The sequence below is a fragment of the Cannabis sativa genome, chromosome 6 (genome assembly GCF_029168945.1).
Source record: "Cannabis sativa cultivar Pink pepper isolate KNU-18-1 chromosome 6, ASM2916894v1, whole genome shotgun sequence".
Lineage (NCBI taxonomy): Eukaryota > Viridiplantae > Streptophyta > Magnoliopsida > Rosales > Cannabaceae > Cannabis > Cannabis sativa.
Genome location: NC_083606.1, coordinates 44,836,138 through 44,852,315, shown reverse-complemented (window position 1 = coordinate 44,852,315; position 16,178 = coordinate 44,836,138). Strand labels below are relative to the sequence as shown.

The window sequence follows — 16,178 nt, the reverse complement described above, 5'->3', positions numbered from 1 at the left end:
ATAGTGCCTTATAGCAATTCTCTTTATATATATATATATATGAGAATGAGAATTACTAAAAAGTACCATTAGTGCTTAGTACTCTCATTAGTGTTATATTATTATTGGTGTAATTAAATATCGAATTCTATAAAATTTAAAAAAATATTTTTTTTAAAAATATCGCTAACCAATCGTAGAACGCCACCTATAAAAAAAATAGACACCGTGCCCAATAGCAATGCTGTATATATAAATATAAATATATATTAAAGAATTGTTTGAGAATACCCGACTTTTTCAGTTTTCACAACTCATCATCCCTTTCTTAAACGTTCCCAAGTTTTCTTACTCATGTAAAAACTATGGCAACAAATCAGAACCTCAAAGATCTTCAATGGGTGCTTGCTGCTATCAAATCTCAGACCCTAAGTTTACACAGCATTTCCTTCTACCAATCTCAGCCCCCAGCTCCTTCAGGTTGTTACCAAGAAACTGAGAATTCCATCAACATAAACATCTCCAAAGACAGTCTCTCATACTTCTCTGAGATTCTCTCAGTTTTGGGGGGTACAGCTGCCAAGGGTGGCAGCAGCCAATCATGTCTGAGAAACTTCGAGTTTCACAGGGTAGAATGGGATGTGAAACAGCTGAGAAATCTTGGTTTGTTGCTTGAGAGTAACTCAAACATCAGGCAACTTTGTTTCAGAAGGAACCAACTGAGTAGAGAATGTATGTTTGAGCTATCTGAGATTCTGAAGAGAAATAGAGCAGTTAAAGAGGTAGTTTTTTCTGAATCAGCTATTGGCTATGTTGGGGCTGAGCTTCTTGCTTCTGCTCTTAAGGTGAATGATAGCTTGGAAGAGTTCCAGATATGGGAGGACTCAATCGGATCAAGAGGAGCAGAAGAGCTCTCAAAGATGATTGAAGTCAACTCAACACTGAGGCTGTTGACTATCTTTGATTCCGATTCTATCACTGCAACTCCACTTATTTCAGCAGTTTTGGCAAGAAATAGGTCTATGGAAGTTCATGTTTGGAGTGGAGAACATGGAGACAAGAGTTCAAAGGTGGTGGAATTTGTACCAGAGAACAACACACTTAGAATTTACAAGTTGGATGTCTCAGGTACCTGCAGAGTTGCCTGTGCTTTGGGGTGGAACTCAACTGTTAAGTCTCTAGACATGACCGGAGTCCGGCTCAAATCACGGTGGGCCAAGGAGTTCAGATGGGTTTTGGAACAGAACCAGATAATCAAGGAGGTTAACTTGTCAAAAACATGCTTGAAAGACAAGGGGGTTGTGTATGTAGCTGCTGGACTCTTTAAGAACAAGAGGTTAGAGAGCTTATATTTGGATGGAAACTGGTTTAGAGGAGTTGGAGTAGAACATTTACTCTGTCCATTGAGCAGGTTCTCATCCCTTCAAAACCAAGCAAATATAACTCTAAAAGCTTTGACATTTGGAGGTGGTAGAACCAAGATTGGAAGAGATGGGCTTGCAGCCATATTACAGTTTCTGACAACCAATGAAACTGTGACTAGATTAGGGATATATGACGATGAGAGTTTGAGATCAGATGATTTTGTGAAAATCTTTACTTGCCTGCAGAGGAATGCCTCATTGAGATACTTGTCTTTACAAGGCTGCAAAGGGGTTCATGGAGATTTGGTACTACATACAATCATGGAGACACTACAAGTGAATCCTTGGATTGAAGAGATTGATCTTGCAAGAACACCACTGCAGAATTCCGGAAGAGCCGATGGAATTCATCAAAGGTTAGGCCAGAATGGAAAAACTGAACCTGAAATGGACTTGGATATGGACACTCTCAAGGACATGCCACTAACAGTACCTAAGAGCTGTAGAGTTTTCTTCTGTGGGCAAGAATATGCAGGTAATGAACTTTGTCAAGATATGAAATTATAAGGAATCGTTTATTTTTCTTTTTTTAACTTTTGAATATTATTAATTATTATTATTATTATCTTCTTCATTTCTATTCACAGGAAAAAGTACACTTTGTAATTCCATATCACAAAACTTCTCCACCTCCAAACTTCCCTACATTGACCATGTAAGAAGTATAGTGAACCCAGTTGAGCAAGCGGTTAAAACAGTTGGAATGAAGATCAAAACCTTCAAAGATGAAGATATAAAAATTTCAATATGGAATCTTGGTGGTCAGCATGAGTTTTATTCCCTCCATGATCTCATGTTTCCGGGACATGGAAGTGCATCCTTCTTCCTCATCATATCCAGTTTATTCAAAAAGCCAAGCAATAAAGAACCAAAGACTCCGGTAGAGATAGAAGAAGACCTTCAATATTGGCTCAGGTTCATAATCTCCAATTCAAGAAGAGCAGTCCAACAATGTATGCTACCAAATGTAACAATAGTACTCACACACCATGATAAGATCACTCAACCATCACCAAATTTGCAGGGTACAGTAAACTCAATCCAGAGATTGAGAGACAAATTCCAAGGCTTTGTCGATTTCTACCCAACTGTATTCACTGTCGATGCAAGATCATCAGCTTCGGTCACTAAACTCACGCACCATCTTCGAATGACAAGCAAGACAATTCTTCAAAGGGTACCCAGAATTTACCAGCTTTGCAATGATCTGATTCAAATACTATCAGATTGGAGATCGGAGAACTACAACAAGCCTGCTATGAAATGGAAAGAGTTTGATGAGCTTTGTCAAGTGAAGGTTCCACCACTAAGAGTTCGATCGAGGCACGACAACAAAGAGAAGGTGGAAATGAGAAGAAGGGCTGTTGCTACTTGTCTTCATCACATAGGAGAAGTAATATATTTTGATGAACTGGGATTCTTGATCATGGATTGTGAGTGGTTCTGTGGTGATATTCTTGGACAACTAGTAAGACTAGATGTGAGAAAGCAGAGTTCAACAGAGAGGAATGGATTTATCAGTAGGAAAGAGTTGGAGAAGATTTTAAAGAGAAGTTTGGAAAGCCAGATTCCTGGAATGAGCTCTAAGGTGTTCGAAAACTTAGATGCAAGTGACCTTGTGAGAATGATGCTTAAACTGGAACTGTGCTATGAACAAGACCCGTCTGATCCGAATTCATTGCTACTCATTCCCTCAATTCTTGAAGAAGGCAGAGGAAAACCTCAGAAATGGCAATTAAGCAGCCCTGACTATGTTTATGCTGGGAGGCATCTCGAGTGTGATGATTCAAGCCATATGTTTCTCACACCAGGCTTCTTTCCTAGATTACAGGCAAGTTTTGCACCATCCTTTATTTATTTATTTTTTTCTTATAATCATCAATTCTTGTAAACAAAAAAATACATAATTAAAGAAACCATCTCTGTTATTTTATGGTCTAGTAGGGATAAATAAAATGAAAATAAAAAATAAAAAGAATAAGAAAGTATGGTATCGAAAGTCAAAAAAGTAAAAAGTCGATTCTTAATGCTTAAAAGTAATACTAAAAGTTATTACTTATTTTGCTTTATCCAATAAATTTGGTTGAGCATGTCTTGGACTAACAACACATCAATTATATAGATTATCTTTTTTATTCATTAAAAAAATCTGCTAAACTTTTGAATCTTAGTCTTTAGTTCAAGAATCATTCCATTGCTTGGCCCATAATGGTGTACATACACTTTGTTAATACTATCTAAATTTATTGGTTCTGTACTAATACGAAAACACAACAACAAAAAATAAATTTGCATTCTGCCTCTGTAATACGGAAACCCAGCAACAAAAAACCACTTTTAAAGAGCAACTCTTTAAACTCATTTGTTGAGGTTACTATTAAATCTGAAACTAATCTCATTTTTTTGAAAACCCAGGTGCATCTCCATAACAAAATTATGGGCCTAAGGAACCAGCATGGTGCTACTTACAGTCTTGAGAAGTACCTAATTTCTATAAACATAAATGGAATCAATATCAGAGTTGAGCTAGGAGGACAGCTTGGTTACTACATTGATGTGCTTGCCTGTTCCACCAAGAACGTTACAGAAACTCTTAGACTTATCCATCAGCTTATAATACCAGCCATCTATAAACTCTGCCAGGGAATCACTTTAGCTGAAAATATTTTAAGGCCCGAGTGTGTCCAAAATCTGACTGCCCCGCGATACAGAAGAACTCAATTTGTTTCGCTTCAACAGTTGAAGCAGGCATTGCTTTCGGTTCCTGCAGATGGTATGTATGATTATCAGCACACTTGGGATGAAGTTTCAGAGTCTGGCAGGCAAATTCTGAGAGCTGGTTTTGATTTAGCTCGAGACCTCCTATCAGATGAAGATTTCAGGGAAGTACTCCACCGGCGATATCATGATTTGTACAACCTCGCTGTTGAACTACAAGTCTCTCCTGAAACAAACCCGGATGGGACAGAGCTGCAGGCATCGTCAACAGGTGATGAGAATGAAAAAGTTGACCCCAGTTTAGGAGGAATTGCCAAAGGATTGGAAGTAGTTTTACAGAGACTGAAGATCATTGAACAAGAGATCAGAGACTTGAAACAAGAGATTCAAGGACTGAGATACTATGAACACAGACTACTGACCGAGCTTCATCGAAAAGTAAACTACTTAACAAACTACAATGTTCAAGTAGAAGAGAGGAAAGTACCAAACATGTTTTACTTTGTTAAAACAGAAAACTACTCAAGAAGATTGGTTACCAACATGATCTCCGGCATGACAGCTCTTCGGCTGCACATGTTGTGCGAATTTCGCAATGAGATGCACGTAGTTGAGGATCAAATGGGGTGTGAAATGATGCTGGTTGATAACATGGCTGTGAAGAGTTTGGCTCCTTACATGTCAAAGTTCATGAAATTAATAACATTTGCTCTAAAGATTGGAGCCCATTTAGCAGCTGGAATGGGAGAGATGATACCAGATTTGGGCAGGGCAGTAGCCCATCTGTCAGACTCTTCGCTTCTTTACGGAGCAGCAGGGGCTGCAGCAGCCGGGGCTGTGGGGGCTGCAGCCATGGGGCGAGCAGATGGAAGAAACAGAAGCAGGTATGGAGATAAAAGGGATATTCAACAAGATCTCAAAACAGCACAGCAGTGGGTTGTGGACTTTCTAAGGGACCGGAGATGCTCAACTGGAAAAGAAATTGCTGAGAAGTTTGGATTATGGAGAGTGAGGTACAGAGATAGTGGACAGATTGCATGGATTTGCAGGAGGCACATGCACTTTAGAGCTCAAGAAATAATCGAAGTGCCCGTATGAAAATATGCAACACATTGTCAATTTTTTTTCTTTCTTTTATTATGTTTTTTTATTATAATTTACTTGTTTTGTGAAGGCAACACAACTTTAACCCACCTTCTTTCATATCTACATATAAAACTCATGGTTAAACTGGTTTTGAGCTCATTACTAAAAACTACATAACAAGAAAATGGTGCTGTCAAGTAGGTGGCTTCTATTGTCTTTTGGGTTCTCAAAGCATTATTATAATGACAAGCATAATTCATTGAATTAACTTAATCAAACAATTGAACAAACAACAACAACAATATTAATAGAACAAGACAACTAAACAGTCCATATTTAGCATTATTACGACTAAGACATTTAGTCAGAACCAACACTCCCTAAAAAATTTCACCATTATAGATCATTATGTCCATCAGTATATATGGACCAATACATTATAAATCTCCTCAAGAACACAATATAATGCAGCCATTGGCAAACAGAGTCTAAACTCACATGTTGATTGAGATTGATAAGATATGATGACCATAAAGCCTAATCATGCATGTGAATCGACAAATGACAAAAATAACGGATGCTTTTGCTCAAATCACCACGTGAATGTGGGACCATAATGGTTCTACGCATAAATATAACCATTAGCAATAGATAAATCAACTATTTCAGTCTAATGACCTTATCAACAAAGATGAAGAAAAGAAGTAATGAAAAAAGTTCATATATATATATATATATAATTATATAAAAGAACAACAGCGAATATGAGAACAAAGCTCATAGCTAGTACAGAGAGTTACATTTCTGTCATCTAAGAACATGTCAACATAGGATGATTGATGATACCATTAATTACCAAAGCTACAATGACCATACGTTATTAGATTTCAACACTAGTATTAGTCTTCATTTCTAAAATCTAAGAGTCACCTGTGCCAAATTCCTCCGAACACTTTGTGAAAACAAAAGGGCTCACAGATCAGAAGAAAGCTCTGCTACCATAAAACACACGGGAGCCACTGTTCTTTGATGACTGTACTTTAGAATCAGAGCTTGAATTCTCTGAATTTGTTTTTCCAGTTTCCATGTCCATAGGAAGCTTCATTTTTGCCAAGGACTCAGTAAACTGCTGCATACTCTTCATGTACATTTCTACTATCTCCTGCTGCACCACCTTTTGCTCAGGCTCAATGTTCACAGAAACAACTGGCTTTGTGAATGAATCACTTGACAACCCACCAGAGGAATCACTCTCACTCCCTTTACCATCCACATTTTTCTCTTTCAGAGCTGAAACTTGCTCTTGATTTGGAGATTTGGATGCAGCTGGAGCTTCAGATGACTCTGAGCTTGCAGGGACTGAAGGAGATGAAACTCCATTAGTTGACACACTGCTTGGTGGTGAGTCAACCTTTGGAAGTTTAACAGATTCAGCAGTAACCGTTGAGAAGCTTTCGACAACTTGAGCTCCAACTTCCTCAGTGAGCTGATTCTCAGCCTCAGCTTCAGCCTCATGATTGACCAAACTCTCAGAACTATCAGATTCCAAACTGTTGCATGGCATCTGAATGTACTCTGAAACCATTATCTCATCTTCATTTACAATTTTAGGATCTGGGAACTCAATCTTGTCTAACTCACTAGGAAGAGACTCGGATATCTCAGAATCCTGTACACGAGTTGTTCCATGAGTGGCCATGATCATTTCAGGGGAAGCTCCAGTGTAGTTGAGAGAGAGCTGAACAAAACCAGCTGGTGAATGAAAAAGATCAGTTGAAGAAAGAGAGAACTCTTTCTCCAACTTCCCATTGTTCATTAGAACCTCAGACAGTGGCACCAAAGCAAAACCCAACAACTGGTCTTCAAGATAATTCCTCACCCTGCTAAGCATCCAGATCTCACATTTCAGGGAGGACTCTACAGTTCTTATATTGAGTTGTAGTTTCTCATTGAAGACTGGATTCCGACCACCACCATTGATGATTGTGGTGGAAACAGCCTTTTCTGGATCACTTGTCAGGCAAAGCTTGGCATAAACATCTTGTTTGTGGTATATGCAGATGTTGTGAATATCCCTTGCTTCGTGTATGTAAACATGAAGAACACCAATGGAGTTTTCACCGTTAACTGCTTCAGCATCCTTTCCGTTGACACTGATTTCCTTGGAGATAGGAGCTGAGGTCCTAGTGGAACAGTCAGACTTCTGCTTCTCATGCTCAGAGCTAAGTGAGTTCTTGCATGGAGATACAACAGATTGTGGGGAGTCCATCACACTAGATATGAATCCTGAGAAAAGAAAGATGAAAATTGTCTCATATAGAATCCAACAAAAAGAAAAAAAACTAAACCATGAAGTTTCTTAAGGACTTTTTAGACCACAAACTAACCCCCAATTGTGGAAAGAAACAATGCTTAAAACACAAGGACAAAAACAAGCATAATCTGAGAATAAAACTAAATTCAGCAGCCAAATTTCCCAGGAAGCCTTTTCCCCCAAAACCCAGAAAGTAAATATCTAAAAATGGCACTAATAAGCTGAGCATCAGAAGTATACTCTTTTGAGTAAAATCATTAGCTAGCTAGTTCTCTTCTAACATAAACAGCTTCGAAAAAAGAAGAAAAAAAGACAAATGAATTTACATACCAACAGAAATCAAGTGAAACCAACAACACAGAGCCAAGGCCAGAAATTCAAAAGTATGATAAGATAAGCATACACGAACTCAAAAGCTAAAACCCCAAAAACAAAATTGAGACTTTCCGTGAACTCTACCATAAATATACCCAGCGACAAAATCATAAGCAAGACCCTTTTAAGAAAAGCCAAAATATGAACAGATTCCAATAAAGCTGACTATTGAAACACAGAAACACTATGACCGGAATCCAAGGAAGTAAAACAGGGAATCCCAAGAAGAAAAAAAGGACACAATGACCCAGGATCATGTCACAAAATTCTAAAAACAAAATCCAGTAAAATTCCCACACCTTTGAACAATCCAAGACCAATTAACAAAAACAAAATATTAATATCTACCCAGAATAGAAAAACCCTGAGATAGATAAAGATAATTATCTTTACCCTTTGGGCTTTCTCTCTCATATACCTCAAAGTCAAAGCGATTATGGGTGAAATCAGTGGCTCTATAACAAGATCTGTCCACGACCCAGTTCGTGAATCGAGGTGGTGGTTCTTCTTGCTGGCTATAACCAAGCAGTGGAGCTTTCTTTTCTTGGTAACAGTAAAATATATATATGTGTGTCTGCGGATATGTGAGAAAATATATGTATATGAAAACAAGGAATTAAAAATAGTAAGAAAGAATAAACTGGAAAATTCAGATAGCGTGTGTTGAAACTTGTCGGAAAGACTTATGAAGTGTACTAGAGCAGTATACAAGGGAAGCGAAAGGAGCCTATGGTATGGTATGTGTTGTGTATTATATGATATGAATGAAATAAAGATTTTTTTTTTAAGATTTATTAATTGATTTGATGATGGAGACGGAAAGAGCAAAAGGGCAAAGATGAGAAGAGAGATGGGTTTTGCAGGTACACATATACACACCGTCCCACGCGTTGATTGAGTTTATGTGAGACCAATGAGAAGAGGTTTGAGTGCGTTTTGTATAGGTGGGGACACACATCTGACTTTTTCATACAGTTCCAGTTCCATTTCCACTCTTGTCTGCATTTTATTTATTATGTCACTGCTTACTTTCTTTTGCATTTTTCCTAAATCCCAATCATTATTTTTGCCCTATTTAAACTAACCCTTATTTTAAGTTTTCTACTCTAATGTAAATAGTCATTTTCTTCTAAATAAAAAAATTAAAGTGGATTTCAATTGGATTAAGAACCTGTCTTACCATTTTGCTTTTTTCCTTTTGAAAATTTTATTGATTAATTAACAAATTTTATTTACTTAAAACATAAGTATATTGATTAGCGATATTTTATAAAAAAAATTATTACATTAGACTTGATATTTAATTGTACTAATAGTGATATGATATGTTAGAGGATGCTAGTAATTTCTAAATAGCATTGTTATTGGACATTTTAAGGTCCCAACACCACACTCATGTGGTGCATTAGGAATAGTTAGCGATTTTCTATATTATTTATTAAATTAAAATGTGTGAGACTCGATGCTGAACTGTATCAATAATAGTATTCACCTCTTGTGGTGCTTAGCACCTTAAGGTGCTATTTAACATTTTTCATTTCTAAGGTCATCTCTAACCCAACCATAAAATGTTATCTATAATGTGATTTTTTTACAAAATGCTCCAACCGAACTACAAAACTTATCCTACTTTTATAGGAGTCTACAGTGCCGCACTCAGACCCGTCTCAAGGTGTTGAGAGGCCTAGGGCGAAATTTGAAACGGGGCTTTTTTTACAAAAAAAAATAAAATAAATATTATATAATTTTATTTATTTTTACTTTGAGATTATTATTGAAATTTTGACACAATATAATTTAACTTTTTATCTTCATATAACAAATAATTTTTCTCACCATATAAGGTAACTTAACGTAATATTTAATTATAATTAATAACATCTTTATTGAAGTGTTATATATTTTACGTCTTTTGTAAAAAAAAAAAAGAAAATCAATAGTATGTCAAAAATTATGTTAATTTTTTTTAATATATGTAATAAGTTTTTATAAATTTTAAAAAATAGATAATAATTAATAAATATATTTTTTATTTAAGTTATAATATTCTTGTTAGTTATTTTTTAAAAATATTTAATTTATTTATTAGAATTACAATAAATTATTTTATCTGTTTGATTGCATCAAGAGTAATTTTTAAAAAATTGTTTACTAAACATAATCTTTGCTCCTTACTAAAAATATTTATAACATAATATTTTTTTAAGAAAAAAAACCCCAACAATTTACTATAAATTTATTTCTAAACATTATATGATATATATATTTTTAGGTAATGCATTGAATATATCTTAAAATATTATATTCTTATCAAATAAATAAAAATAAATAAATAAACATACATATGAGGGAGGTAGGAATCGAACTCAGCACCAGAACTCAACATAAAACCCCTCTATTACCAACTGTGCTATAAGCCATTTTATGTAATTATTGAACCAAAATTTATATATACATATATTATATTTTTATTTTTTTATATATATAATATTAATTTTAATTTTTTCGGGGCCTTCGAAATTGTGGGGCCTGGGGCCAAGGCCCCGGTTGCCCCACCCTCTGGCCGGCCATGGCCGCACTAATAATAGTGGACACTGTAAACTACCATATTTTTTTTTTTAACTTTTTAATAATTAAATAGTATCTTTTGGGTTAGAATTAGAAAAAAAAAATTGTGCTAAAATAATTAAATAATATAATAGTGAGGAAATATTTTTTAGTATAACTTATACTGTTGTAGTTGGAATTGAAAGAAAATTTAGTGCTAAAATAGTACTCTATTGGTGTTGAATTAGTACCAAATTTAGGTTTCACTGTTGGAATTGCCCTAAGGTCATCTCCAACCAAACGACAAAATGTTATATAAAATGTGACTTTTTCTACCACCGAACTCCAAAACTTATCCTTATTTTATGAGAGTCTACAGTGTCCCACTAATAATAGTGGGCACTGTAGACCACAACATTTCTGTCTTTTTTTTTAACTTTTTAATAATTAAATAACATTTTTTGGGTTAGAATTAAAATTAAAAAAAAAAATAGTGCTAGTAAAATAAAATAATATAATAATAAAAAATATTTTTTAGTGTAATTTATAGTGTTGTGGTTGGAATTGAAAAAAAAAAATTATTGCTAAAATAGTACTCTTTTGGTGTTGAATTAACACCCAATTTAAGTTTCATCATTTGAGTTGCCCTAAATGGTACATTTTTGCATTTCTCCTTAAAGTATACATCTAGTAATTTTTTTATGAAAAGTGTTTATCGAGATTTTTTAAAATTAATTAAATAAGAGCGTTAGGAAAGTAAATAATGATTAATAAATAAGATGGAAGATTTTTACGTATTTTGGGCGTCAATTATCCCCAGTCCACGAGTCGGTGTATTGACCTTTTAGGCTTTAAAATATATTATAAATGAGTTTTATAACCAAGAACCCTAACCCTTGTTCTGAGGTGGTTTTCTAGGTTTCTCTTGGAAAACCAGATTGTTTAAAGTGAAACCAGCAGAGCCTCGGCTAAAAATCTCCAACCCCCCCCCCCCCTTGCATGAAGGAATAATGTGGTTTGTATAGGCTTGATTTGGGGTCCGGACATATCGTGACCCATTCGAGTTTTATCTTGTAAACGCAAGCCTTCTATTGGGGTAAAATACATATACACGTGACTATGAGGCCCACTTAAAATATTTAGCTCGTAGAGTGATGGTTTTGTACTGGCAAAAAGATCGTTTAGTGCAGGGCACGTGTTGCACAGAGATCACGTCTGGTAGACAAAGGTGTCAGTGGAGTCATCGAACAAAAGGGGTGTATGGTGGTCCACGCACTACCATTGTCTGACCTAGGGGACAGTATCGAATCTTGTGTTAGAGAGGTAGACACATTGTTCTAAGGTAAACATCCAGCATTCACCTTGCGGTAGACATCCGATACTTATCTTTCAGTTGACATTTGGTACTCACCTTGCAGTAGACATTAGGCTCCCGATTTGTGGTAGGCTTTCTGGTGTCATCCTTTGCGTCCTACCTCTAGATATGCCCTTAGGAGGCCTGCAATCCTTCCGTGTCTCAAAAGACTAGGCACCTTCTGCGCTCTGGAAAAATGTTAAGTTTTGGAGGAGATGCCTTTAACCTTTGCTAAGCTTGGATCCATTCCAAGTCTGGTTTGGACTTCCATAAACGGGAAGGCTTAGGCCCATTTTTAGAAGGTGATTATCTTTCAGTTATACCACGTATCAACTTTCTAATTAATATGGATAACATTTACCGCCAAGCTTCGGGGACTCAATAGTGGCGGAAGCTTGCAGCCTTCTTTCCGGTAGACCTTAGCGTTTTCAAGCACGTGGACACTTCTGAAATGGAAGCATTTTTATATTTACAGCACTCGATAGTTGAAGAGTCGAAAGTTGGTTTCGAGAACAACTGACATCATGCACGTGTCTCCACTCCTTGGGTTTATGAACGTCACTCACTCTAAAGAAGGAATGCTTTACACAAAAGGATGGAATGATGACTATTCATTGTCAGCGCAAACCTCGAGCAGGCCTTAATGATGTCAAAAATGCCTCGATTTCCATAAAGGCATTTAATGTTGTCGCCTCAATTGTGTATCCATTGGATTGCAATTTGTGATTTTTCGAGAGAGATTTCAACCCTTGATCTCAAAGCACATGGATCTCCATCTTCACTTATATATAGATGGGAGGAAACCATTTTCACTACTTTTACATTTTCAAACCTTTGAGCTCTCATCATCAAACTTTGAGAAAAAGCTTTCTTTTTACCAAAGAAGAAAATCTATAAAGAAAAATTTAGAAAGCCCAAGTTTCCTTGTTTGGTGAATGAGCGAGACCTTTGACGTTCTCATCCACCTGTTACTACAAATTCGAGCGAGAAGCACCGCCTCTAAACCCAGTTTTGAGCCACCCCTAGTCGCTTGAGACCGTCGACATTTAGGCAGACTATGACCAAGTTCTTCGCTAGGCTCTCAATTTTAAGGCCAACTGCCCTCCCCTTCCTTCATCTCCACATCGTACCACAAGTAAGTTTCTTTAAATCTTCGGACTTCTACTTGAGTAGAAGAGGATGGAACATTAGAAGGAGTTATATCTGAAAGCATTTCTTCTAACACTACTTTACTTTGCGGTTTGAAGTCTTTAATATAGTCATCTTCAAGGAAAGTAGCATTTGTAGAAACAAACACTTTATTATCCTTGTGACTATAAAATAGTCCACCCCTACTCTTTTTAGAATTTCTGACAAACAAGCAAACTTCAGTTCTCGCTTCTAGCTTGCCTTCTGTCTTTCTTAAGACATGAGCAGGGCACCCCCAAATCCTATAATGGTGCAAATTGGGTATACGACCATTCCATAGTTCTACAGGTATCTTAGGGACTGCTTTAGATGGAACAACATTTAAAATGTCATTAGTCGTCTGCATTGCATATCCCCAAAAGGACGTTGACAGGGTTGAATAGCTCAGCATAGATCTAATCATTTATAAAAGTGTGCGATTTCTTCTTTTTGTAACTCCATGTTGTTGTGGAGTGCTAGGGGCAGTATACTGTGATTCAGTTCAAGTTCAATTTAATGATCTTTGAACTGCATATCCATATACTTTCCACCTCTATCAGTTAGCAAGATCTTTAGAGTTTGACCTAGTTGGTTTTGAGCCAAAGCATGAAATTCCTAAAACTTTTCAAACGTTTCAGATTTCTTTTGCATTAGGTAAAGAAAACTATATCTAGAGTAATCGTCAATGAAAGTGACAAAGTACTCATAACCTCCTCTAGCTTTTACATTTAGAGGTCCACAGACATCTGAATGCACTAACCCAATAGGTTCTTTGACACGCTCTCCCTTTGCAGAGAAAGAACGCTTAGTCATTTTTCCTTTTAGGCAAGATTCACAAACTGGTAATTCACCTAAGATGACATTTTTCAATGGACCATCTTTGGTTAACCTGCGAAGTCTGTCATAGCCTATATGACCTAGTCGTAAATGCCAAAGATATGTTTCATCATTATTATCAATCTCTTTTCTTTTATGGTTTCTAGTTTTAAAAATATTAAAAAGTTCGTTATTAAACGCAATTTGTATATCCGATCTCAAAACTAAGGCTCTTGTTCCATGTGAGCAACACATAATTGAAATCCATTACGAGAAATAGTGCAAATAGAACTCGAAAAATTCAATTGATAAAATTGTGTTTGTAAACATGAAACACTAATCAAGTTTCTACTCAAATTCGGAATAAACAAAACATTGTCTAAAAACTAAAAATTTCTTTTGAAACTTGAGGCGAGCTTTTCCCTTAGCTTGGACCGATACTAATTCGCCATTTCTAACTTTGAACTTTAACTCCCCTGGATTTAAATAATCCCAAGTTTCAACCAGCTGCAATGAACAACAAACATGGTTCGTAGATCCAGAATCAACAATCCAAATGGATTTAAAAACAAAAGCGTTACCTTCGTTCAAATTGTCTAGAAGTCTAGGACATCTTTCTTCCAGATGTCCCTTCTCATCACAATATGAACATTGAAGAGTACGACTATCCATTATTTCAATGTTTGAACTTGAAGAAGCAGCATTGTTAGAAGCATCATACTTAATTATTTTCCTCTTACTCATGTCTGCAAAACTGGAAGATGGCCTCCTTGCAGGCAAACAACGTTCGTAAGCACGCAACTCTGCGTCCAGCTTATCTACGTTGGATGACTTAAAATTGTTGACCATGTAGGATACAAAAAATCCATTATACTCAGCTGGAAGACTATTAAGAATGAATTGAACCAATTGCTCTCTTGATAAATCAATTCCCAACAATTTTTTTTTCTGAAACTTCAGATTCCCAACAAATTAATGCTCTTACCAGGAGACATTTTCACACTGTAGAGTTCATTTGAAAAGGCATGTACAAGGTGAGGTTCAAGGTGTGGGTTATCCATTTTGACACTACAAAAATCAATAAACATAAATAAATCATTTGGCTCTCTTAAATTCATACACAAGTTTAGAAAATAACAATTAAGTAAACATGCTTGTAAAAATACCAAAATAAAACATATTCAATTATTTTCCAAGGTTTTCAATAAATTAATACAGTGTCCCGTTTAGGCGAGAGTTAAAGATATCATCTATTGAATAGTGTAGTCAACTCATCTAAAATGAATAACATTTTAGCAACCTTTTATTCAATCGAAAAGAGAATCCGATGTTGTCCCGTTTAGGCAAGAGTCAAGGCCATTCCTATTTCATGAGCTTTTACCATTGTTTCATACTTTTGTAAGTCTCACTCTTAGCAGCCACTACTGAGGTGGTCGTTACTAAGAATAAAACACTTACAAATAATACTTATCTTTCGAGATTCTACGGTGTTAAATTGCTAATGAACGTTCATCCATTAGGGATGATTACTCACTAAAATAAGAACTATGTAGAACCTCTTGGGTTTTGTGCCCTAAATAAAACCCTTTACAATCTGATTAGTTATCAATATAAGAAATTTGAAGTGATTTATATTTGCATGAATTTTACATGCTAATGGTTTAATATGTTTATTACATTTACACACAAAATTAGTTAAGTCCAGATCATATGTTTATTCACAATTACAGTATCGTCAACACAGTGGAATGTGATTGTGATCATATGAATCAAAAGACTAAGTCCCTGTTTCATCAGTGTTTTGGATTTACACTTATGTGATAATCAGCGATGATGTGTACTTACACTTGGAGTAAGTGTTATGTTCTTTCCAGGACATTGGTAAAGTATACTAATTTTGAATGTATAGAGTATACATTGGACTGGACCGATATTGCAACTTAGTTAAGATATTATAAACTTACCGTCATATCTTTCCAAGTCAATATCAGTAGTTGATCTTAAGATTAAAAGAATCTAAATCTTGATATGCTTAGGCTCAACTCAGGAGTACTATTCATGTTCTTTGATTTATTAGTTAAGCCTACTTTTGGGTCAGGGTGATACATATATTTTGGGAACATGATAGTATGATTGAGTGGGAGTACTGAACATAAATATGGAATCTATAGTTTCTACTTGTGTATAGAAGTCAAGTGATGATTCCCTTCGAGCTTAGTTAAATAGAAGTAAATGGATGAGCTCTTGTTTAAGTGACTAATTCTTAGATCACTAAACATCATTTACAGGTAGCTAAGTGTTTTAAGGGGCAAAATACGTTGAGGGGTGAGAACGGTAAAATTATCCCATCTCGATGTAAATCATCTATATAGAGGATCTTTGATCACAATAAGATTAT

General features: G+C 35.7%; 2 protein-coding genes across 4 annotated transcripts; one reads left to right on the top strand and one right to left on the bottom strand.

Moving 5' to 3' along the window:
• Positions 1–261: 261 nt before the first annotated feature.
• Positions 262–5,366, top strand: LOC115725547 (protein TORNADO 1). Its single transcript, XM_030655105.2, has 3 exons — positions 262–1,878; positions 1,991–3,234; positions 3,819–5,366. Exons 1-3 carry the CDS (start codon positions 345–347, stop codon positions 5,217–5,219), a joined length of 4,179 nt encoding a protein of 1,392 aa, XP_030510965.1. The 5' UTR covers positions 262–344; the 3' UTR covers positions 5,220–5,366.
• A 546-nt stretch (positions 5,367–5,912) lies between these two features.
• Positions 5,913–8,783, bottom strand: LOC115725548 (uncharacterized). Of its 3 annotated transcripts, none has more exons than XM_030655106.2 (2): positions 8,315–8,783; positions 5,913–7,493 (listed from the first exon to the last, which is right to left on the bottom strand). In XM_030655106.2, the coding sequence occupies exon 2, from the start codon at positions 7,474–7,476 to the stop codon at positions 6,187–6,189; it is 1,290 nt and encodes a 429-aa protein (XP_030510966.1). In that variant the 5' UTR covers positions 7,477–7,493; positions 8,315–8,783; the 3' UTR covers positions 5,913–6,186. The 3 variants fall into 3 exon arrangements, with proteins under 3 accessions (XP_030510966.1, XP_030510967.1, XP_030510968.1); XM_030655107.2 differs by having other exon boundaries at positions 8,290–8,765; XM_030655108.2 differs by lacking the exon at positions 8,315–8,783 and adding an exon at positions 7,852–8,249.
• Between the last annotated feature and the right edge of the window lie 7,395 nt (positions 8,784–16,178).

What these genes read in the sequence shown, in the direction of transcription:
- LOC115725547 (XM_030655105.2), top strand. Translation starts at nt 345, where the DNA reads ATGGCAACAAATCAGAACCTCAAAGATCTTCAATGGGTGCTTGCTGCT. An exon ending in CTGTGGGCAAGAATATGCAG is followed by an intron (nt 1,879 to 1,990) that starts GTAATGAACTTT and finishes TTCTATTCACAG; the next exon opens with GAAAAAGTACACTTTGTAAT. An exon ending in GCTTCTTTCCTAGATTACAG is followed by an intron (nt 3,235 to 3,818) that starts GCAAGTTTTGCA and finishes TTGAAAACCCAG; the next exon opens with GTGCATCTCCATAACAAAAT.
- LOC115725548 (XM_030655106.2), bottom strand. Translation starts at nt 7,476, where the DNA reads ATGGACTCCCCACAATCTGTTGTATCTCCATGCAAGAACTCACTTAGC.